The 23,285-nt window shown below is 42.1% G+C and overlaps 1 protein-coding gene across 1 annotated transcript in view; it reads right to left on the bottom strand.

The window, feature by feature from the left end:
• Positions 1 to 23,285, bottom strand: part of COL4A5 (collagen type IV alpha 5 chain) — a 175,710-nt gene that overhangs the window by 53,046 nt on the left and 99,379 nt on the right. The window contains exons 25-34 of the mRNA XM_083159363.1: positions 21,352 to 21,520; positions 20,770 to 20,862; positions 19,336 to 19,440; positions 16,997 to 17,094; positions 14,580 to 14,730; positions 13,782 to 13,895; positions 3,389 to 3,556; positions 2,166 to 2,255; positions 1,528 to 1,674; positions 49 to 147 (exon numbers count right to left, since the gene is read on the bottom strand). Of these exons, the coding sequence (XP_083015489.1) occupies positions 49 to 147; positions 1,528 to 1,674; positions 2,166 to 2,255; positions 3,389 to 3,556; positions 13,782 to 13,895; positions 14,580 to 14,730; positions 16,997 to 17,094; positions 19,336 to 19,440; positions 20,770 to 20,862; positions 21,352 to 21,520 (1,234 nt within the window). The remainder of the gene's footprint in view (positions 1 to 48; positions 148 to 1,527; positions 1,675 to 2,165; positions 2,256 to 3,388; positions 3,557 to 13,781; positions 13,896 to 14,579; positions 14,731 to 16,996; positions 17,095 to 19,335; positions 19,441 to 20,769; positions 20,863 to 21,351; positions 21,521 to 23,285) is intronic.

Genomic DNA, 23,285 nt, shown 5'->3' with positions numbered 1-23,285 from the left:
GTCCTTATAAGCACAACCAGACAAACTAAAACCAAATGATGGCCTTACCTGGAAGTCCTGGAGATCCTGGAAGGCCATTTTGTCCCGGTCCTCCTGGAGAACCAGGCAAACCACTGAAGCCTTTCTCTCCATTTAACCCAGGTGGACCTTAAAAGATAAAAAAGAAAGAAAATAAAAGCCTTGTAGGACATTGTATATAATACTGCCAAATATCAAACATTTTCCATGTGCTTATAAGTCATGCTCCAAAATGTACAGTCCTTTATTACATCCTGCAGCAATATACTAAAGGCAAAAAAGCACTTATTCTATGTCCCATATTCTGTTCATTTGTTCATGAAGAAAAAGTTCTATCAATTTGTGTCACATGATTCTCCACCACAGAATGAGCAGGTGTACAGAGAAAGCCTACACATGCAACGGGGATAGTGTATTCTGTGTGGGATGGAGTGCAACAATGCTATTTAGAAATCTGAAGCTCAATAGAAATTATCAAATGTTAGCCCAAGGCTGTGTGCTTGTGAGGTGAATGCTGGGGTGGCATTGTTACCCATATGGGGAATTTCAGGAGGTGAATGAGGGGAAAGTACAAGCCTAGCCTAGTGATATATAGATTTTTCTACTGTAGAAATGTGTATACATCTAGAGCAGGCATGTCCAACGTTGGCCCTCCAGATGTTGTGAAACTACACATCCCAGCATGCTTTGCCACAGTTTTACTATTAGAGAATGCTAAAACTATTGCAAAGCATGCTGGGATGTGTAGTTTCAAAACATCTGGAGGGCCAACGTTGGACATGCCTGATCTAGAGAGATAACAAATAATTAGCATGTGATTTTAAACAAAACCATTTAGTTTAATGGGAAAGAAAAGTGTACAGTGGTAACACAGTAACCCACATGAGTCTACTGTTTTATTAACCGTAAACACTTTTATGAATAAGTGAGCGCTGGTAAACCCTCAAAATTGACCCTGTTTTAGCGGACAAAGTCAGCATCCTGGCAGTCAGGATTCCAGCATTCCCTATACCGACGCCGGCATCCCAACTGTATTCAGAAGACGGTGCCAAATATAAGAAAGAATCAGAGTAATTATGCCGGAATACCGAAACCCAGCATTCACATTGGTAAGCAGGTGACTCTTTGATGGCTTTTGGACAGGGAGGGGGTTAGGTTTAGGAACTACTGGGGGGGGGGGGAATTAAGGATTAGGCTGTGAGGAGGGAAACATTAGAATTAGGCTGCAAGGAGGGGGTTGGGTTTAGCCACTGACAAGGGGGTTAGGCTGCGAGGCAATGGGATTAGTCACTAATGGGCAGGGTTTGGATAATTATACTTACCTGACCCCTGTCAGGTCTACTTCCATCAGTATGCCGGCATCGGTATTCTGACGGCCGGCCGGCATGATAACTGCCGGTCATCCATATGTATCCCCATTTAGCATTTATCTCCCAAATGTATTGTATCTTAGTGTCATTGGTTTATTCATACAGTCATCTGACATTACCCTTCTTCATCCATAGTTACCATCTTGTCCAGGCTCTCCTTTGCTTCCTTTACTGCCTATACCACCAGGGCCAATTCCTGGGGGCCCCATTAAGCCACGCTCTCCCTTGTCACCTTTAGGTCCAGAATTACCATTGAAACCGGGTTGTCCAGGAGATCCATCAAGACCTACAGCATGATACAAGAGTAATAAATAGCAGGCTAGAATACGTCATGTACTACTGTGTGCATCTAAACCACAGACCTACATTAGACATATCCGGTTCTCTTCACTCTTTGGTCACAAGTCTGCCGGCTTCCTCCATTTATTGAGGAACAGATGTATTCACGTTTTACATGTGTTGCCTCTTATTACTGTATGTTACCTCTGAGTTATGTTATTCTCTTTTATGTTTAATTACTTTCCAATGCTAAATACTGTGCAGAGGGCACACTCACCCTATTCTTAATTTCATTGCCTATTTGATTGTGGTAAAAGGAACATCTGTATAGCTCACATGCAATGGAATAGGGAGAAAAACATGGAAGGGATGGGAAAATAGGCGATGGGATAGGAAGAATACCCTGCATAACTAGTAACACGGATAATGATTGGTAAAATATACTAGTTATAATAATACTATTAATTTGTTTTATGACTAGGGTAAAAATAGCATTACCTTTTGGACCAGGGAAACCAGGGTTTCCAGGATTACCAGGTGGTCCAACTGGTCCTGGTGGTCCCATTATTCCCATTTCACCTTTTGCACCTAAAATAATAATAATAATAATAATAATAATAATAATAATAATAATAATGCAACTAATGAAAATATTTGAATGAAACAAAACACACAGAATAGTACAGAAAAAGTATTTCATCACACAGCTAAGCTAATAAATTTAATTATAGGAATGTATTGGTTGCAAAGAATGTCCAGTAAGATATCATTATTATTAACCTGTATACATAATTTGTTCCCTGAAAGATAAATGAATATTTTGTGCTCATTTTAGTTGGTCTGTTCTTTGTTAGAGCTATAAAGCTTATCGTTATTATAAAGCTACATTATATAATTTGAGGAAACAAAGAGCCATTAACGCTTCCCCAAATTCTCTATAATTCAGATATATGTACTAACAATCACACTATATCTACATAAAACGTACAGCAGAAGAAATTATGTTTAGCGGAGTCTCCAGTAGTAATGTTAGCGGTAACATTACTCCTTATAATTCAGCAGTAATAATACCAGACTGATTAACATAAATAATTTATTAACATAAATAAATGTTAGCAAAGTCATTAGGATATAAGCTGCATTCTTGTACACTAGTTTCTATACAGGGGTCTTGTTTAAAATATAAGATACATTCCATATTCTACTTTGTATATTATCATTCCCCAGATTAAACTCTGCTTGTGCTCTGATAGTCGTTTGTTTTAGATTTGCATAGATATCAGGCTGTATAGGGGTCAAGACTGACATCTTTTTTATGTATCGGTGACAAATCATGAAAGTGGGGGGAAAAAGTGTTAATGAAATTTATATACACTTCTATACTCATATACAGTAGTGGTTCCCAAACTGTGTGATGTACCACCCTGAGGTGCCTGGAGACACTGGCAGGGGTACATTGGATTGGAGGTCCAGTACCATTATTTGTAGACAATGTAATAGGCATAATTGAACCTAATGATTACATATGACATATTATAAACCCAATCTACTAAATGTAATATTTCCCCTTAATTTCTCAATAAGAAGCTTTTGGCCATGGGGGGGGGGGGGGGGGGGGGGGGGAGAGGGGCGGAGAGGGGCATGACAATAATTCTAATACTGTCAGGTGCTGTGATTCAAAAAAGTTTGGGAACCACTCATATACAGTATTCTAAGAATACCTTTAAAGCCCGATACTCCATCACGGCCTTGGAATCCAGGTGGTCCAGGAGGACCTGAAAATCCACGTTCTCCAGGAAATCCAGGACTACCACGATCTCCTGGTGCCCCAGGAGTATCAAATCCTGGAAGACCAGGATCCCCCTTGTCACCCGGTATACCTGTTAACCCTGAATTGCAAAGGGATAAGTTAGTTAGATACTGCAAATACCAGTTCCAAGGCAACAGCAACGCAAATCGTGTCCTGATCATTTATGCAGCATTGCTATTGAACATTAAAATCAATAAACCAGTATAATTCCTATTATCTCCCAGTACTGCAGGTTTCTATAGTAGAAATGTCTATACTTACAGAAACAAAGGTATACTTCAACAAAGGTTTGTAAAAATGCATTGTGCAGGGTACACACTTGCTTTAGATCAGTTTGCTCCACAACCTGCTCACATTCCCAACTTGTCATAGAATGGAGGCTTGTTTTGCAAAAATCCTATAAACGTATTATAAATTACATGCAAATACTTTAACAGCATAATCTGCAAATATTGTATGCTGCTTTGTGAGTCATTTATACACAAATAAAAATCCTGCTTTAGCCCCATACACACGGGGTGACTGCTGCCCTCATGCTGAGCGATGGGCTTAAGCACTGTCTTTCCCTGCGGGCGATAACGACCCGCGGGACCAAGCATTGCCATCGCTGCTGGGCATACACACGGAGCGATCAGTGCTCCATTTCTAAGCGATCTAGTCAGGTCGATTAGAAAAGGGGGCTGAAATTGCCCTGTGTGTATGCCCGGATAATCCTCTCTTTTACATCTGCCCTTCAATGAACAAATGGAGAAAGTGGAATGTTGGCTGATCCTGTCCTGTCCTCTCCTACAGATTATACTAGAAGCACAACTTTCAGCTATATAACAGGTCACAGTAAGTATAGCTTCACAGTGGCTGGAAGAAAAGCGTAACTGAATAAGTATTGCTGTTAGTAATTTCTAACTTTTGTCATATAAATAATGATTTCCTGTTTAACAAATAAATGAAGGAAGTTGCGCACATGTTGCAGTCTCATTTGCGCTCTCCTTTAAAGTTTCCTCATAAGGCCCCATACATAAGGGGAGAAGTCGCACGCAATCCTCTTGAACCGCCCAGTAGCTTTCCGGGAGGCAGGATCTCATACGATACAACGTATGCAGTCTTTTTGCATACAATGTATTGCATGCGATCCCAGTACAGGCCTCGCAATTTCCAGCTCCAATCCGATGCGCACGGGACTGCACATCGGATTGAAATTGGATGAAAAGTGTCCAAATCGCACTAGTGTATGGGAACCTTAAGGCCAACATGTGTTAGATATTTAAAGGGTTGATCTAATAAGAACTTGACTGCAAGTGTGGCATTAGTAAAGTCTGCTGTCCAGTACAACCCTGTTAGAAATTGTTTTCAAGAAGCTGTTAAATTGCAATTTCAATCATTTACAGATTAAAAATAATATAGCATTTCTCTGGCACTGGAGCTAACAGAAACCAAAACAAAATCAGGTTGCAATAATTGGGGTGATCTAATAGTTTTAGAGATGATTGCAGATAACCCTTTTCTTTACCCTTAGGTCATCTTATTAAATTTATTACATGAGTCTTAAATCCTGTAATCCTCACTGTAAGATGTAATAAAAGAAGGTGACAGCATCCCTGCTTATGATGGATAGGATGCAGGAACCGCAGAGGCATGCATATGAAGCAGTCTCCAAGGGGCGGTTTACTGAACAGGACATCCAGATCAGTAGGCGCTGCCATGTTGATAGTTAGATGCTACAGTTCCTTTCGGATATGACCTTATCAGTTATTAGTTTTGCTTGAAACTTTTGACTAGAGCATCACAAATATCATCCTTGGCAGCAGGGCTGGTATAAGGCTTCTCACCACCCTAGGCAAGACTTGAATCTGAGGACCCCAAATTCCCCCGGACCGTACACTGCCACCAATACCCACTTTCCAGACCCTCAAGTGAAAGTGTGGTGATGGCATCTTAGAAGGTCCACCTGCATCTTTCTCATAGGCATCCTTAATTTTTTTGACGCAACCCCAAGAGGCCAAAAACCTACCCCTCCACCACCCCACCCACCAATACCTCAGCCCCCTAGGCAGCTGCCGAAAGCGGCGGATCTACTTGGCAGTGACTGGCATAATGAGGGGACAGAAATAAAAACTGTAGTAGAAGTTAAGGCTTGCATAATATTGGGAGCCTTACAAAAAATGATTAATATTTATTAGCATGGCAGGATAATGAAACTCTTTGGGCCTGGTTCTGATTAGGAGCATTGCAAAAAAAAGGGTACTTGTTTCCTAGCACGGCCACAACGATCATGATCGTGGTCATCGGGTGTAAAATCGGGGGCATCGCATGCACTAAAAAATCGGGTGCGATGGGCCAGACGCGATGGCCGCGATTTCCCCATAGAGACCAATGTTAAATGCCTCAATTTACCCGCGATGACCACGATTTCGGGGGGACGCGGATACCTGTGAAGCCTGCGAAGGGACGCGTTTACCTGTGAAGGTATCCGCGTCCCCTCGCGGGGCTCGCTGCGCTCGCCACGCTTCGGGCTCGGTGGCTCGCTGCGCTCGCCACACTATTCTATTCTCAACTCCACGCCGACGTGGATAGTGGGAGTATGAAAAGGTCGGAGGACGCGTACCGCTGCGCTCGCCACGCTTCGGGTTCACGTTGATCGCGGGGTGGTGTGAAATACTTTTGGGGGGACATGTCAATGTTCAGGGGTGTTTTTTGGGGTTTCTGGCCCATTTACCATTGTTCCCTATGATGATTTGGGTAAATTGACCCATTTAACATGGTTTCCTATGGGAAATCGCGGTCATCGGGGGTAAAGTTAGCCATTTAACATTGTTCCCTATGGGGAAATCGCGGCCATCGCGTGTGGACCATTTAAGCATTTTTGGCCGCATAAGACCACTGTTTTCAATGCATTTCAATGGAACAATCGTGGGCATCGCGTCGGTCGCGTCGCAGGCCACTAAAAATTACACCCGATGGCCGCGATTGTGGCCGTGCTAGGAAACAAGTACCAAAAAAAGGCATGAAACTATGGGTGAAATGTAATAGTATGAGAGATTCAGAAAGTGAGAGCTTTGGTAGGAAATCTCCAGTTTTTTTAAAGCGGCAATCATTTACACTGCAAAAATAGTTTGATTTTGCAGTGTAAATGATTGCCGTTTTAAAAAAACTGGAGATTTCTTCCCAAATCTCTCACTTTCTGAATCTCTCATCCTATTAAATCTCACCTTATTGTGTCTATACCGAATACTGAAAAAGGCAAAGCTTTTACTAGCCATGTTTGGCTAGTAAAAGCAATGCCCATTTAAATTTTGGGCATAAACACAATTGGGTTTTAGAACTCAATGCTCACTAAATAAATCCCTTTGGTTTGAGAGAAGCATGTTAAAACTGAAGTCTAAATTGCAGTGTTGAATACAGCTGTACAGTACTTCTGGACTACAGTACATGAAAGCACAGCCAGTATTTACCCTGCATGCAAAAAATGATATGTACTTGCTGCTCGCCTTGCATTGCACAATGGTTTGTCCAGGTGCATAGTTATTTGCTCTCTGTTGCTTTACTTCCATCTCAGAATCAAGCCCAGTGCAAACTCACTGCAAGTACGTGTGTTATTTGGAAATTGCTGAATTGAATCAGAATGAGATTAGATTAGAGGCGCAACCACAGTACCTGCTGGACCTTGGGTCACAAGTCATCAGGTTTAGGATCATCAGGAGGCATCAAGAAGAAATGAGTTGCAAACAATGTAGTCAGGAAGATGTTAGGTTTAGATAAAAAAAAAAAAAAATCAAGCATACACACAAGTTAGAAAAAAGACTGTGCTAATTAAAGAAAGGGAAAATTAAAAACAAATGAAGCATAATTTGTACAAGAATACAAGGCCTAATCCATATGCTAAATCTATTCTGCTTTATGTTACGAGGTGCACGGCTATTTTATGCAATTTGCTATAGCGTTCCGTTCTTCAATAATCTACTGTACATTCTGTTCTTCTACGTTCAATATGATCCGGTTATGCTATATGATATATCCTCCTGTTCTGCAACAAGCTATAATGTTATGTTCCGCTAATCACAGTATGATCCTGCTTTGCAATTTGTTCTGCAATAAGCTTTAATGTTCTGTTCTGCAATGTGATCCTGTTCTGCAATAGGCTAAAAATGTCCTGCTCTGCAAAAAAGTTATCGTTTTCTCTTCTTCTATATACGGTCCGGTTCTGCTTGATTCCAGTTTGATTCCGTTCTGCAATATTTTTACCGTTTTGTTCTATATAGTAGTGTCCTTCTATATACTATAAAGGTTCTGTTCTGCTATCTGTGCAAAGGTTTTGCTCTACTATATGCAATAATTGTTCCATTGGTTACGGTATAAATGGTAGACAATGTCTAGGTCGACAGTCACTAGGTTGACCACTAATGGTCGACACTGACAAAAGGTCGACACATGCTTATGTTTGACAATGACATGGTTGACATAAGTTTTGCAGTTTTTTGGCTATGTCGACATATGCCAATATGAACACCGTAAAAATGTGCCGTGTTTCCGCGCATAGCTTGCTGCTCTCACCATGCTTCGGGCACAACCTACTATTATATTCCCACTTGGATAGTAAAGTATGAAAAAAACACCTTTTTTGGGGGGAAAAACGTGAAAAACTCATGTCAAACTTTTTCATGTCGACCATAAGCTTGTGTTGACCTGTTGTCAATGTCGACCTTGGGTATGGTAACCATTTCAAGGTGTTGACTAGTGACTGTCTACCCAGTGACCACATACCATTCCATTATGCAACAAGCTGTATTATTCTGTACTGCAATATATAATTCTGCTTTGCTACATACTGTACTATAATGTTATGTTATTATGGTTGTATTACAGTTATGGACTAGAACAGAATGTGGTGACACAATAATGTGTGGAGTAAACCAGTTACTATCGTAAGGTGAAACTATTATTTTATAAATATGTATATTTGCTGCATAAAAACATAAATGCATCTGATGGTCTCACCCTGTTAACTAAAGGACTCAAAATGATAGCAAATCTCCCCTATCATATTTGGTTTTCCATATTTCTGTCTATAGCTGTCAATTGACAAACATTAAACATGCAGCAAAAAGAATATTAGAAGACGTTTGTGCATAAACAACTGCCATCTTGTAAATCACAAATCTTTTTAAGGAAAGTAAATATCTCCTTCATTTTAATGATTTAAGGACACAATATTTTTACATAGAGCCTCATGTTACAATAATAAATTAGGATTGTGCAGTAGGTCAAAAGTTTTAGATCAGACACATATGCAATAAGCTATAATGGTAGCGGTGGGATTCTAATGCTCCCAATATGTACAGGAGATATGTGCACCTTCAGTTACATAAACCTGCACTTAAAACACATTTCACTGAGCATGCTATACTCGGGACTCAAACCTTTAGCATCATATACTGCAGTCAGACACCTGACGCAAGGAGCTATTTGCCCCTGCATAGGAAGCTTTGTTATTCTAGTTATGGTCAGTTTACCATTGAAGCTAAGCAGTGTGCGTTTGCATGTAGGATGTGAAACTGCTACAACAGTTACTGAACATTACAACAAGCTTCAGGTATGTAACAAGGTGAGCAAAAAAGGGACAAAGGCGGCAGTCCAATGTCAACCTAATTGGGATCACTGGATCACCCCAAAATGCCATTACAACAGGACTGGTTCAGAAGCTGAGATGCTGAGCACCTTCTGTACAAAGGTGATGAATGTAAAGCTTGTGATGAACTTGTGCATTAAAGGTCAGAATCCCAATGTTCCATTTCAATAGTTATAGACTCATCGTAGAATCTAAGCTTTCACATACAGGACACTCTTGTCTCATGTGCTTTGCCTTACACCTGGGGTAGCCAACCCTAGTCCGCAAGAGCTACCAACAGTGCATGTTTTGCAGGTCTCCTCACAGAATCACAAGTGAGCTAATTAGCTCCATCTGTGGATCTTTTAAAATGTGTCAGTGATTAATGAGTGCAGCTGTGCAGCAGCTTGGTTGTCTGGAAAATGTGAACTGTTAGTAGCTCTCGAGGGCTAGGGTTGGCTACCACTGCGCTTACACCATCATCTACTCCAAACTCCCTACTATGACACTCCGCCCTTATATTCTGCCACTTTCTGTATTTTGACTTCTGATGAAGCATTGTTTATATAACATTTGCTTATCTTTTATTCATGTTGCGCTGTAAGTTGCTGTTTTCTTGTTTGCTCATTTATGTGCTTTGTTAGACACGGCAGAACCCCAGTGGTGCCATATAAAGGATCGTTTTAATTAGAAAAACCTGCAACTTAGTAAATCTAGCCACGTGTCTTAGAGGCAGATGCCACGAGTCCTCTGCCATTGTGGCCTCTTGACCAATCCGATGCCATCATAACCACCCGAATGCCATCTTTCTTTGACCTTTAGGACCAGGGGAAGCCCTGGTACTGTAGGAAAAGAGTAAATCAGATAAAAGTTCCAGGAGACAGATATGATGCTGACCAACAATGCCTATGGAACCCTTGTCCATGAGCAGAGGTGATCCATATAGTAGCTGGCCCCATCATTCCACAATCTGCTAAAAGACTTCACAGTAAACAGACTCTTCCCTGGTGTGTAGGGCATGACTGCTGAGAACACCTGCGTCCCAGTGCTGAAACCCTGGAAAGAATACCACTGTGATAGATATATTTTGGCTATCAAACATCATAACCCCAGAAACTTATGTTTTGTCAGGCAATATTTAAAAGCATTGTATTCCAGAAGGCCACAGGGGTATAGAATGGGAGGAGTTCACACTTCAGAGTGAAATTGAAAGCAGTAACTAAAGTAATAGTTTCACCAACCCTGCCTATCTATCCTACCTTAGTGCTGGTAGTTACCTTTTGGAGGAACCTCACACTGTTTATCTCACTATCAGTCTAGGCCAGCGGTTCTCAAACTGTGGGTCCTGATGCCAAAGTGGGTCCCAACCTACTCAGCAAGGGCTCGTGACTCCATGCTGCTGACCATCAGGCTGATGACTTTTCTGATCTCAGTCAGTGATTCAAGTGAGTCTGAAAAATCTGTTTAATTGTCTGTTATGTCAGACACATCATTTTGTGCCTCCACAATGCTGCCATGCATGTGCTGTCTGCTGACTACACATGTGATGTGATATCCTTCTGCAGTCACTTGCTGGGGTCCTGTCATTATTTTTATTGTCTGATGGGTCCCAAAGCAAAATATATGTTGAAGATTCCTGGTCTAGGCAATGAGTGCTAGTGTTTATGAAACCCCTTTTTCTTTTACTCACATAGGGCCAGATGTATTAAGCTTGAAAAGTGATAAAATGGAGAGTGAAAAACAACCAGCCTATCACCTCCTACCTGTCATTTTTCAAACACAGCCTGTAACATGGCAGGTAGGAGCTGATTGGCTCCCTGTTTATTGCTCTCCATTTTATCACTTTTTTGAAGCTTGATACATCTGGCCCCCAATGAGTCTGTGTTACTGTGTTACTAATGCTCAACATCAATCTTTGCCCCAGTTCTCGATAATTTTTCAGACTGTCGGATGCATTGTACCTGTCCTCGCTTACTCACGCCAGGCATAAATTTTGCAAAGGGAACAGTTATAAGAAAAATTAAACCAGATTAATCTTAAAGATGTATAAAACTTGTTTTTTTGTTTTTAAAACAGAAGTGTTTTTTACAGATGGCAGTGTTTAAAAAAAAAATCAAAGTGCATAAAATAAAAGGTGAAAGCAGTGATATTAGAGTACCGTATTAAACTGAATTATCAGCATGCAGTTAGTAACAATCATTCACAAAGCCTGAATTCATCCAGCCAGTGAGCAGGGTGCAGCGGGGTGTGTAATGCAAGGATGTGATGTAAGCGCAGCATGGTGATCACATGGCATACTGTAGTTCAGTAGTGCTCTTCATGCTATGCCACTCGGTGCCAGGGAGGAATCACCCAGCACTGTGACAGTGGTTGACATGCAGAGTGACGGATTGGGAAGAAAATGTGCTCAATTTTACATCAGCAGTGATGGAAATATATATCGAGGAGCTTTCCGTGATGATTAGTACACATTATAGGTGCATATAAGATTTGCAAAGGCTTATTTAACAACAGGATACATAACTGAAATGTCCTGTAACCACAGCACCCAATCAGATTTCTGCTTTCTTTACTTAAGCCAATACGACCAGGCTGGTGAAAATGTATACCTTGGTTGCAGTAGATTACAGCACTGTTGTTATTTATACCCCATTATTAAATATGCACCTTAAAGAGGCTGTATCACTTAGGCTGATCCTATGGTTTTCTGCAGTGATGGAGATAAGGGCAGTATACAGTACCTGAATGGGGCTTAAAGGTCCATACACACTGAGCATTTTTAAGCTGAAAGCAGCTCAGTTTCGTCGCTTGAGCGGCTTTCAGCTCAGAAGTCTCCCAGTGTGTGCAGGGCAGCAATGATCGGTGAGCGCTGATGTACGCTTCTGCATCATCGCCAGAGGCTGCCACTCATCTGTTGGTATTACCAGCAGATGAGCGGTGGGGTGGACAGCATTCCATAGTGTACTGCTATGGAAAGCCGTCCACCCCAGGAAAATTGCTCAGAAGGGCAAAAATCATATTCACTGAGTGATTTTCAGCACAGTGATTTTCCCTACAGTATCATCGTTATCCATACACGCTGGGCAAAGTTGTATGGACTTTTAATGACGGTCTATCCCCAGATATGCTGTAACACATATTAACCAATCAGATTCCAGTTTCTATATTTAGCTCACATCTAGACAGGGTATCGCTGATGGGATTACGTTTGGCCCTAGGTGACACAGCCCCTTTAAACATAACAGATGAAATGTGCAATCTTTCAACCTAACACTGTATTAAATGAAAAATTCAAAATGATTAAATAAGAAACTGAAATAATAATAATAATATAGTACATATGTTGTTTGATATAATACAATAAGCTATAAATAACTACACTAACAATAAGCAATTGGCACTAGAAGCACAGTATACAGTATTGCAGCATAAGAATAACAATTACATTGCTGACTACATTCATATATAAATATACGATGATCTTGCTCTAAGGCTCTAAGGACTCCTGTACAAAGCGCTGGATGCATGTTAAACACTATTTGGAAACCAATAAGGCTCAAGTAGAGTTGGACCCAATTGAAGTAAAAAATATGCAGGTATAATACGGTGCACTAAGGGCCTGAATCTGGTTCCATCAGTCCCCCCAGTGTGTTCGGTAAGCGTCTGCGCATGCGCATATTGTCAAATGCACATGTGCAGGGAGTCTGTGCGGGCACCTTCACCAACCTGCACAGTTGGACTTGCACAGGGGGGGGGGGGGGGGGACGGACGGTGGCTGCAATGGAGCATGGAAAAGCCCAGCATCTCACGGGCATCCCCATGAAAACACCGGGTGTCAGCCGCCCGCCCTGTCTTTGTCCCAGAGCCCGCTGAGTCTCCACTGACATATTTGTGAGCCCTTTCTCCTGCTGCGGACACAAGCGAGGGGATGTGTTTTCATAACACATCCCCTCCCATAGCTGCGATGGGAAACAGGGGGGGGGGTGGTGTGCGTGTATTCGGAGGGGCGGCGTCACAAGGACTCGGTAAGCTGCTTACCGAGTCAATTAGAATCAGGCCCCGTGTGTGTATTCTGGTCTATGCTATAGTAGCGTTGGCAGAAGGTTTACACCAGCAGTACTGTATATGCACTTTAGTTTAGTTATAGTCGCACCAGCTCACTCGCGCCAGTCATCCCGCACTGCATGAGGTAATAAGGCTAGATGGACACTTTTGATGTGATCAGTAGGAGGGATCCTGTCAGGTAACTAGAAGCAGCTGCTGATTGCCATAATCACCAGTGTATATCGGGTGCCATTCAATGAACACCTGCTAGAGAAATGCCTCCTGGGTCCATGTCTACATCTGCAGTGTGACCATACCCTTGCTGTACTCAGCTGCGGCTTGCTAGAAACTTTCCAAGCCCATACTACCACTCGTAGCAACATCTGCATACTGAGCATGGGTGGTACAGAAATACGTCCAACTCTACGTGAGCCCTTTACTCTTAAAAAGCAATGAGATCAAATAATAATGAGTGCTAAACCAGCAACAATCTTTTACATGTGTTGTCATGGTTTACACAGTATAACTACAGATCTATAACATTAACGTACTGTAATAGCTTTAACTATAAGCACAATAGCTTCATTGTTAGTGTGCAAAGCCACTGATATTTCTAAGTTTAAGCTTGTAGACATACCACAAATAGGACAGGTCTTACCTGGAGGGCCAGCTGGCCCAGGAAGCCCTGGTGAACCAGGGGGACCTTGGGACCCAGTTCCTGGAGTGCCAGGTTGACCTGGCTGACCAGGAAGTCCACTTTGTCCAGGGTCACCTAAGGAGAAAAATAAATCATTTGCTTTGTTATACAAAACATAGCTTAAATGACTAAACTGGGCGATTTTGAACTGAAAGCCGCTTAAAACACCAAGTTTGAGCAGCTTTCAGCTCAAAGCTGCCCAGTGTGTACGGCCCGGCGATGAGAGGTGAGCACTGCTGCGCGCTACCGCATCATCGCTGGAAAAGCCGCTCATCTGCTGGTATTACCAGCCCACTGACAGGGCTGGGCAGGGGGGAAGCCGCTCAGTGTGTATGCACTGAGCAGCTTTTCCCCCAGCGATGAAAGCAGTCATCACTGTCCATACATAGTGGGAATAATCGCCCAGTGTATATGGACCTCAAGCAAAACAAAACTATATTTTATATTGTGAAAAAAATATTATAGCTGTCATCTCAACTATATTAAATGACAGGTAATGACGTCTGTATGACCACTGCATACCGCTGAGCCATGAGTCAAACAAGAGTCTAGTAAAGAGCAGGTTTTTGAATGCACATGACTGCGCTGTGCACTTCATCTGCTATAGCTTTATCTTTGTACACCTTGTGAACAGCCTTTTAAAACTGAAAACATGAATATAGGACCACGATACTGAAAGGGTTGATGCAAGCCACATTTAGCTTCAAGACTATTCCCATCACACTGCCACCACTTAGTACCAGCACTTATATACCTTACCCTTAGGTCCAGGAGATCCATCAAATCCTCCTCGTCCAGGTACCCCTGGTGACCCAGGGAAGCCAGAATCTCCTTTTGGTCCTACTGATCCTTTCAATCCAGAAGAGCCTGGTGGCCCTTGAGCCCCAGGTAAACCAAATCCAGGATCACCCTTTTATTGGACAAAAGACAATTAAATCACAGAGTTTCTGAAGGTTTTACATGTGATTAGGTATAATACAAAACATAGAAAAGAAAGACGGAGCAAAGACAATGTTCTATGTTATACAGTATAGTCTCAGAGGAGCACCTCCACTTCTAATGAGGAAATATTCCTATACATATCACCTGCTATTGTGGACATAACAATGTTTTTATCTAAATTCCTCGCCTGCGCACAAGTTTTTCCATTTCCCATTACCTACAATTTACATAATACAAAACATACATTGTATTCTCTGAGCAAATACAGACCTTGGAGGCAATTCAATTGGGAGCAAGGTTTATCTTGCAGCAAATAAAATATGGGTACCTCAGTCACACCCAATTATGGATTACCTTGGGTATTGGGAGTGTGGCAGCATGGATGGTGTAATGGTTAGCATTACTGCCTCACAGCACTGAGGTCATGGGTTCGATTCCCACCATGGCTCTAACTGTGCGGCGTTTGTATATTCTCCCCGTGCTTGCGTGGGTTTCCTCCGGGTACTCCGGTTTCCTCCCACATTCCAAAAATATACTGGTAGGTCAATTGGCTTCCAACAAAAATTCACCCTAGAATGTCTGTGTGTCCGTGTACATGTGGTAGGGAATATAGATTGTAAGCTCCACTGGGGCAGGAACTGATGTGAATGTTTAACTATAAAGCGCTGCGGAATATGTATGCACTATATAAGAAACTGTTAATAAAATAAATACATTATCCCTGCAGTAATCTGAAATTTGGTGAAATGTCCACCTGTGAGCTAATCCTTACACCCAATTTTTTTTAAAAATCCCCAACTGGAGAACGGAATTTTCTAAATAAAAAAAAAATAAATTAAACCCCAGGGGCGTGTACAAAAAAAAAAGGATACTCAATGGTCCATTGATCTTGCCATGTGGTCTACCCTCCATCTTTGCACTGGGGAAAGGGCTGCTGGAAGGTGAGAGAGCTGATGGAAAGGGAAGTGGCTGCTGGGAGATGTAGTTCTCCCAGCTGAAAACTCTAGGGGGGGGGGGGGGGGTTTGGAGGGTGTTTACACACACTAATTGGCGGTCACACACATACGCACCATACTGAGTGTACATTACACTCACCGCTTCTGCGGGAGTTCAGACCCCGACGCTGGAGGAAAAGACGGGGCTTCGGGTGGTGAATAATTAATGACTAACTAAGCTAGGTTAATTTTAATTTTCTGATCTTTCTCCCTCGCATGTATATTTGATTTTTAGTATCAATACAACATACCTCCCAACTTTGGAGGAGTAGGATGCGGGACTCCTCCAAAGTCCAATGCTAATTTGGGGGCGTGGCCTATACTCACGGCTCTCCAGAGAGGCCACGCCCCCAATTTGACGCTATAGTGGCATGACCCAGAGGCTCTGTGAGCCTCTAGCCATGCCCCCAGCCCCCTGGCTACAGGAATAGACGCTGTGCGCATGCGCACAGGGTTTATTCCCCGCTGCTTAGCAGCCGACAGGGGGGACTCCCAACAGCCCCCCCTCACCGCGGGACACTGCCGGCCGTGGGAGGGACAGCGGGACAGGCCCTGATAATCGGGACTGTCCCGCTGAAATCGGGACATGGGAGGTATGATACAACAGTATTTTGTGTAAGAATAAACCCTGTACATATAGAAAAGGATACACATAGCCTAAACGGTACTTAAACATAGCAAATATTGTAAGTCTCTATTATAACCTTGTGTTAACGTAAATTAGAATTGCACAGTATAAATTGCATTATATCCATTAGGGATATGGGTTATAAAGTTGACACTAATTAGATCGACAGACAATAGGTGTTCCACTATTGGTTGCCAGGCCATAGGTCGACACATGATAACGGTTGACATACCCTAGGTTGCAATGGCCAAAAGGTCGACACAAGCAATAGGTCAACATGAAAAAGGTTGACACGAGTTTTCACGGTTTACGGTGGCTATGCCGACATAGGTTGACATGGACACCATATAAGTGTACCGCTTCGCTCGCCATACTTCGGGCACATCTGACTCTATGTCAGATAGTAACGTATAAAAGACTCATGTCGACCTTTTTCAAGTTGACCTTTCACATGTCAACCTATTGCTTCTGTCGACCTTTTGACCAAGTCGACCTAAGGTATGTGACCTTTGTTATGTGTCGACCAATAGTGGTTGACCTATTAACGGTCAGCCTTATTAGTGTCGACCTTCTGACCGTATCCCATCCACTAGTACACCGCAAGCCTTTACCTTTGGTCCTGGAAAACCCGGCTGTCCTGGTACCCCGTCTAATCCAGGCCTTCCTGATGTACCTGGTGGTCCTGGAGATCCAGGGCTGCCAGGGAACCCTTATAAAATAGAAAAATTCTTCTTCACATATATGTTGATTCTCCCTTCCAATAAAACATTAAGGGGGAACACTAATAATAACAACCAATATCATTTGTAGATAACAATTTCTAACTGTGTACCTTTATATGCTATTTATCTGAATCTTACTTTATGCACTGTTCATGTTTTCATGGCACAAGCAAAGTAAAAATACAAATGGGCAAATGTCATACAGATGAGGTGCACTCTTTTAGGGATCAGTGGGAAAGAATGAGGGTTGTCAGGCATCCAATAGGTGGCGCAAATGAGCAGCCTTCTTAGGAGACACTACCGCAATGTCACCTACCTTCAAGAACCATAGGACAAAAAAAAAACAGATCTTGGACACAATATAAGGGCACTGGATGGGCACTAGAACCCCAGCTAAAAGTGGAATACAATCAGTACCGCTAGGCAACACAGGCGGGTGCTTAGTACCCTGCGGATCCCAGGGAAAATGTAACATAGCATTTCCCATACAGATACAGCCGCAGTCACACACAGTATCTAGGCATGCCGCATGGTCATTGTTCATTCTATTCACACTATTTTCCGAATAAGATGTATTGTAATGAAAAAAGTTGCATGCAAAGACACACAGTGCTACAAAGTCACACGGAGCTCACAAATTATGTGTACGCATGGATGATAGATGGCCCTAACTGTGTGGAGTTTGTATATTCTCCCCGTGCTTGCGTGGGTTTACTCCGAATTTAGATTGTAAGCTCGACTGGGGCAGGGACTGATGTGAATGTTCAAATATTCTCTGTAAAGCGCTGCGGAATTTGTATGCGCTATATAAGAAACTGTTAATAAATAAATAATAATAAATAATATATTACACTGAACTTAGTTGCAGTGCTACATTAAACCAATAGAGGGCACTAAATCTAGATCTTAGCATTATCTTACATGCAATACATAAACAGCAGAGGGTATCAAACCCCCTTATTCTTATCTGACTGTTCATTTACTGTATCGGTTACAGGGCGAGATTTACTAAAGGGAAAATGCCGTACACCCCCCCCCCCCCTCCCGTCCTCCAAAATCTCCTCCTCCCCCTGGTGTGACAGCCGGGAGGACATCCGGCTTCAGGGGGGAGGAGGAGGCGCAGGGGGACGCTGCCAGCCGCCGGGAGGTGACAGAGACCCCCGCAGCCCACATCACAGGTATCGCGGGGGTCTCCGTCACCGCAACCCGATGCTGGCCGCATATGTTAGTACATATGCGGCAGCATCGCGGCGGCTGCAGTGCGAAGGGCGGCGATGTATGTTAATACATCCCGCCCTTAGTGCTCTTATACTGAATTCAAGATCGAATATCCTGTATTATGATTACTATATATATTTTTTTTTTTGTTGTATGACTTTACAAGGACATTTGATTGATCTTACTATAACTGAGCACTTCTGTCAATGTGAGATGCTGTTTCTTTTGGGCCGTTGTGTCAATTTTGTTTCACACAATAAATAATAAAAGATGAGGTCTGGTGAATTGGGGAAGCTTCTACAGCAGATGGCATAAATTCACATCAGTGGTAACGATACACTGGCCCAGGGGCGGATTGGCCATAGACTTTACAGGGAAGATTCCAGGTAGGCCAAGGACCTGTGAGGCCACCTGTCAGCCAGTGACTTTGTGGCCCTGCCTAGAGTAGTGGCCCCGCCCCCTCCTGTCTCCCACACAAACAACCTTTGCCAGTTCAAAGAGCAGAGTACCCATGCTGCAAATGCTCACTTAAGGTGGGGGCCATCTATATGCATTGTGACTAAAGTGGGTGCTATCTGGGAACAATCTATGGGGGGTTTCTGGGCTCCACTGGGGAAGGGGTGGCCATATTAGTGATTTTCATGGGGTTATGCAAAGGAGTTGCTTGCCTAAAAACAAACCCCAAAACCTCCATCATGCAGTTTCAACGGGTGCAGGCGCAGTGTTATTTGAAATGTGGAGGTTTGAGGTTTGCCATAGACTGTCAAGCAGATTAAAACCAATATCTTCCACACAGGTGTAGTGATGTACTATCCCCGCCTATTTTGGTGTTTGTTCTGCCTACAATTGATTTGGCGCAACCCACTTGAGGCCACTTCTAAAACAAATTCCAGGGACACTTTCAGTTCCCAATCCTCCCTTGCACTGGCCCACTGGGAAACATATTAGAAGATGCAGTAGCAGTCTATGAACCACTATTATTATTATTAATACTATTATTTAATGCATACCTTTCGGACCGGCTGGTCCTGGAAGCCCAATGCCTGGAATCCCTGTATCTCCTTTCATTCCATTAAGGCCTGGAAGACCAGGTTGTCCAGGCTGACCAGGTTCACCTAATAACAGATGTCGTTGAATAAATGTAAATCAACACGTTTCATTTCTACAAATGCACCCAAGCAGGCCCAAACCACTTTAGTATCAGTTCTTCACAATGAATTGTCTCAGCAGTGAACAGCCTAATATATTTCAGCAGACACAGGATATTTAGTTAGTTTTTTTAGGCTAGCTTGTAAAAAACAGACTTTCCTATTTAATTGCGGATGTTTTTCAACGGTTTTTAGTCATTTTCTGCCATTGCCGATTTCCTCATTTTAAAATTCAAAACTGCATCAGCAAAACAAGACTAAAGAATAGTTGAAAACGGCTGCAGTTTCGACAAAAACACGTGTTTTTCATCCATATCAGATTTTTTGACAGTCAAACAATCTGTACTTTATTTGAATAGGTGGAATGTAAATTCGACCTAAAAATGTCAAAAAGTGCAAATTTTTTGACTGTCGACAAATACACCATTTAATTGAATAGTCCCAATAGATAGGATCTGAGTTGCCTCAAAGGTGCACAAATATTAGAACAAAATGTACACTCAAGAGCACTCTCCAGACAACCAATTCCAGAACACATTGGGGGAAATTTACTAACAAATACGAATACGGCTAATGTCGGATACAACTCCATACGACCGGCATCAGGCGTATTCTCTGGAAAATATGACTCTTAAATAGGGCAGATCTGCTGTATTTATGTGATTCGTATGTCCCGATGGCAGAGGCGGAAGTATTTTTTTCGTTCATATTTGTATTTGGCGGCCGCCTATATGGCCGCCAAATACAAATATGAATCAGCAGCCTGCATTCAGATCCGTGCAGGCTTGAGCCCTGGGCTCAAAGAGCCGGTCCTGGTTTTAGAAATTCACGGGTTCAACCAAATAGGGGATCCCCAGAATTTTTTAAACCAGCACCAGGCTCAAGGGCTGGCCCTGGTTCCCAAAATACTGGGGACAAAATTACTGGAAAATTAGGAGTATTTTCCAGCCGTATTTTCGGGTCAATTACCAGCCGTATATTATGTAAGACTGGTTACTGGTTAGTAAATTAGGAATCACGAATGAATGGAGATTCCTACTCGTATTCTTTCGATGGCATATGCATTCGGAATCCTGAATAGAAATACAAATACGCCTATCAAAAGACTTTGAATGGCCGTATATCAGCCATAGTAAATTCGGAAAATACAAATTTACTGCCGCATATGGCCAGAAATGGCTACGAATAGGTGTATTCATAGCCATTTCTGCTTAGTAAATTTCCCCTGTTATGTCTAATTACATTCACAATGCACTATTTTACTTAATTAACGGAATAAATGTTCTGAATTCTCACCTGGTTGTCCTGGTGGACCTTGGCTACCTGTCGAACCCTTTGGACCTTGTAAACCTTTCTCTGTCACTGTTTGACCAGGAGATCCTCTAGCACCTGTTAATACAAAAGAAATGTATATTTGTATGCTAAAAGACTTCAGAAAATTGTAAGTGGAGATGGAGGTGGCGGTTACAAAATGTAGACCTCGGTTATGCAGACAACAGAAAATACTTTTATCACGTTTAAAACATAAACTTAATGTGGCTACCCAAATTTTCTTGATTTTCCTTTGTGATTGGCTAATGCAATTATTTAGCAATAGTCACTGAATAATGATGCTGAAGTAGTCAGTTGTGCAGCCAATCAAACGGAGGCAGTGATGCTAGAGGCACAGCTGCAGAAGTTTGCTCAAATCCTTTACAGCGAATATGATAAGACTAGGATATCCATTATTAGGCTAAATTAAACATTGAATTTGAAATACAGTGATTTTAATAGAAAACAGCTTGAACCTTGGAGATCCTTAAATTCCTAATTCCTATATACGTTCTCATGAAATAGAAAATAAAACTTGCATCCTGTGGCATTGACAAATTGAGTTACCTGGTGCTCCAGGTGCTCCGGGACGGCCAGAAACTCCTTGCACTCCTTTCTCTCCAGAAGAGCCCTGTGGACCAAAGCCTGGAGGCCCTAAAGGACCTCTATCACCCGGAAGACCAGGAATGCCTGGTTCACCTGATGGGCCGCGTTCACCTTTCAAGGCCAGACCACCCTAGAATTGCAATGAATTGCAATGAAGCCTCTTAAATATAAAAACATTTAGCATCCTAAAAATATATATTGACGGCATATGCTACAGAAAGTTAACCAATATATAACCATACACAGGAAACAAAAATATATCCAATGCTTAATAATATTATTACTTAGAACTCCATCTAAAACACGAGACAGGTACACCCCCCAATCCTTTCTCTTTCCAGGAGCGGCTCTCCTTGTCTATATACAGGTGGCTGGGCCTCTCATAATGCATTCTACATAGATGGATCTCTTTACAAGGAAGCACATGAACACTCCTGTGTCTGAGCACAGGTTCTATATGCTTCCTATTTTTAACATGCAGGTCAATTTTGCAATATAGCCAAATGACCCTCATGTTTGGCTCATCCCCGTGATGTCACTGAACGGTATCGGGAGACTGATACTGCTCAGTGTGCACCGACAATGTTGGTACCGCTGCCTATATGGTTAACTACTGTATATTGGCTGCTGTCAGGTAATGTGTATGTGTCTTTATTGTCTGTGTCCTTGCATGTCTGGACTAGGATGTCTGCCAGTAACCCTGACTGTGGCCTACAAAGGTAGCCAAACGTATTAATCCCTGGCAGGGATGCATGGTAAAAATTGGGGTTCCTTTTAAGCTCTGCATCCTAGGGTAAAACAACACATATCATAGGCAACGTAGCAGGCCAATTCATCAACAATAAATAGAGCTTCTAATCTAAAGTAGTAAGCCTACAATAGATACAATGCTCAGGCACTGCCTTAATTACGATTATGGCCATCACCGAGCAAAATACACGTAAATGTAATATAAGTGTCTGGTACATTAACATACTGTACCCTGACCTTTGTTTTCATAGCTGATTCTTTTTAAATGTGCTAAACTTGCTGTTAGGCCTTTTTAAAAAAAAAAGTAGTATATGTATGAACTAATGAATGTCTACATTTCCATTTTAATATCCATTTATAGTAATTACATATCTTACACTATAATATATTTATAATGAATGAACATCTGTAAAAATGGGTATATTTTCTTTAGTCATGCTTCCATATTAATGCAAAAAGGAAGTGTGCATCAGATGTTGTTTGTGCATCCCGACCAATATCTCTCTGCAAGGATCACCCCTATTTCTGTATATTTTCTGTGCAAGCCATCATAGGGGAGGAATGCTCTTGTGTACAACTAAATAATGTAGCTGCAAACCTACACTATAGTACAACACATACATTTGTGTACTAAGCAGTGTGATATCTGCACCGGTTAATTAGTAAAATATTCTCAGTCCCGTCTAAGTAAAATGTTCCCTGATACATCGTACAGACGCTTGAGAGGTTGCTTCTCTAAAGGCACCTTCCGCCTCATTTGGTGGTCGTACAGTACCCAAACTTTTTGAGCACATTGATTTTATTTCTAGGGTCTTTCAGATCCCCATCCTGTATGAACCTAAGTTTTTCTTCCATCTTTAAGGACTCCCAGTGGCAAGACAGAATTAAAATAAATTGATACGGCATATTGTTTCTGCAACCATTTGCCAGATTGCCATGGATTGGAAAGAGGCTATGGGGCAGATTTATTAAGCTTGGAGAAGAGATAAACTGGAGATAAAGTGGAGAAAAGGTAAAAGGAGATAAATCACCAGCCAATCAACTCCCAACTGTCTTTTTTCAAACACAGCTGATTGGCTGGTGCTTTATCTCCTTTTACCTTTTCTCCACTTTATTTCCAGTTTACCTCTTCTCCAAGCTTAATA

The sequence above is a fragment of the Crinia signifera genome, chromosome 9, assembly GCF_055691185.1.
Source record: "Crinia signifera chromosome 9, ASM5569118v1, whole genome shotgun sequence".
Lineage (NCBI taxonomy): Eukaryota > Metazoa > Chordata > Amphibia > Anura > Myobatrachidae > Crinia > Crinia signifera.
The sequence above is the reverse complement of the archived record's forward strand: the minus strand, read 5'-3'. Positions and strand labels throughout refer to the sequence as shown.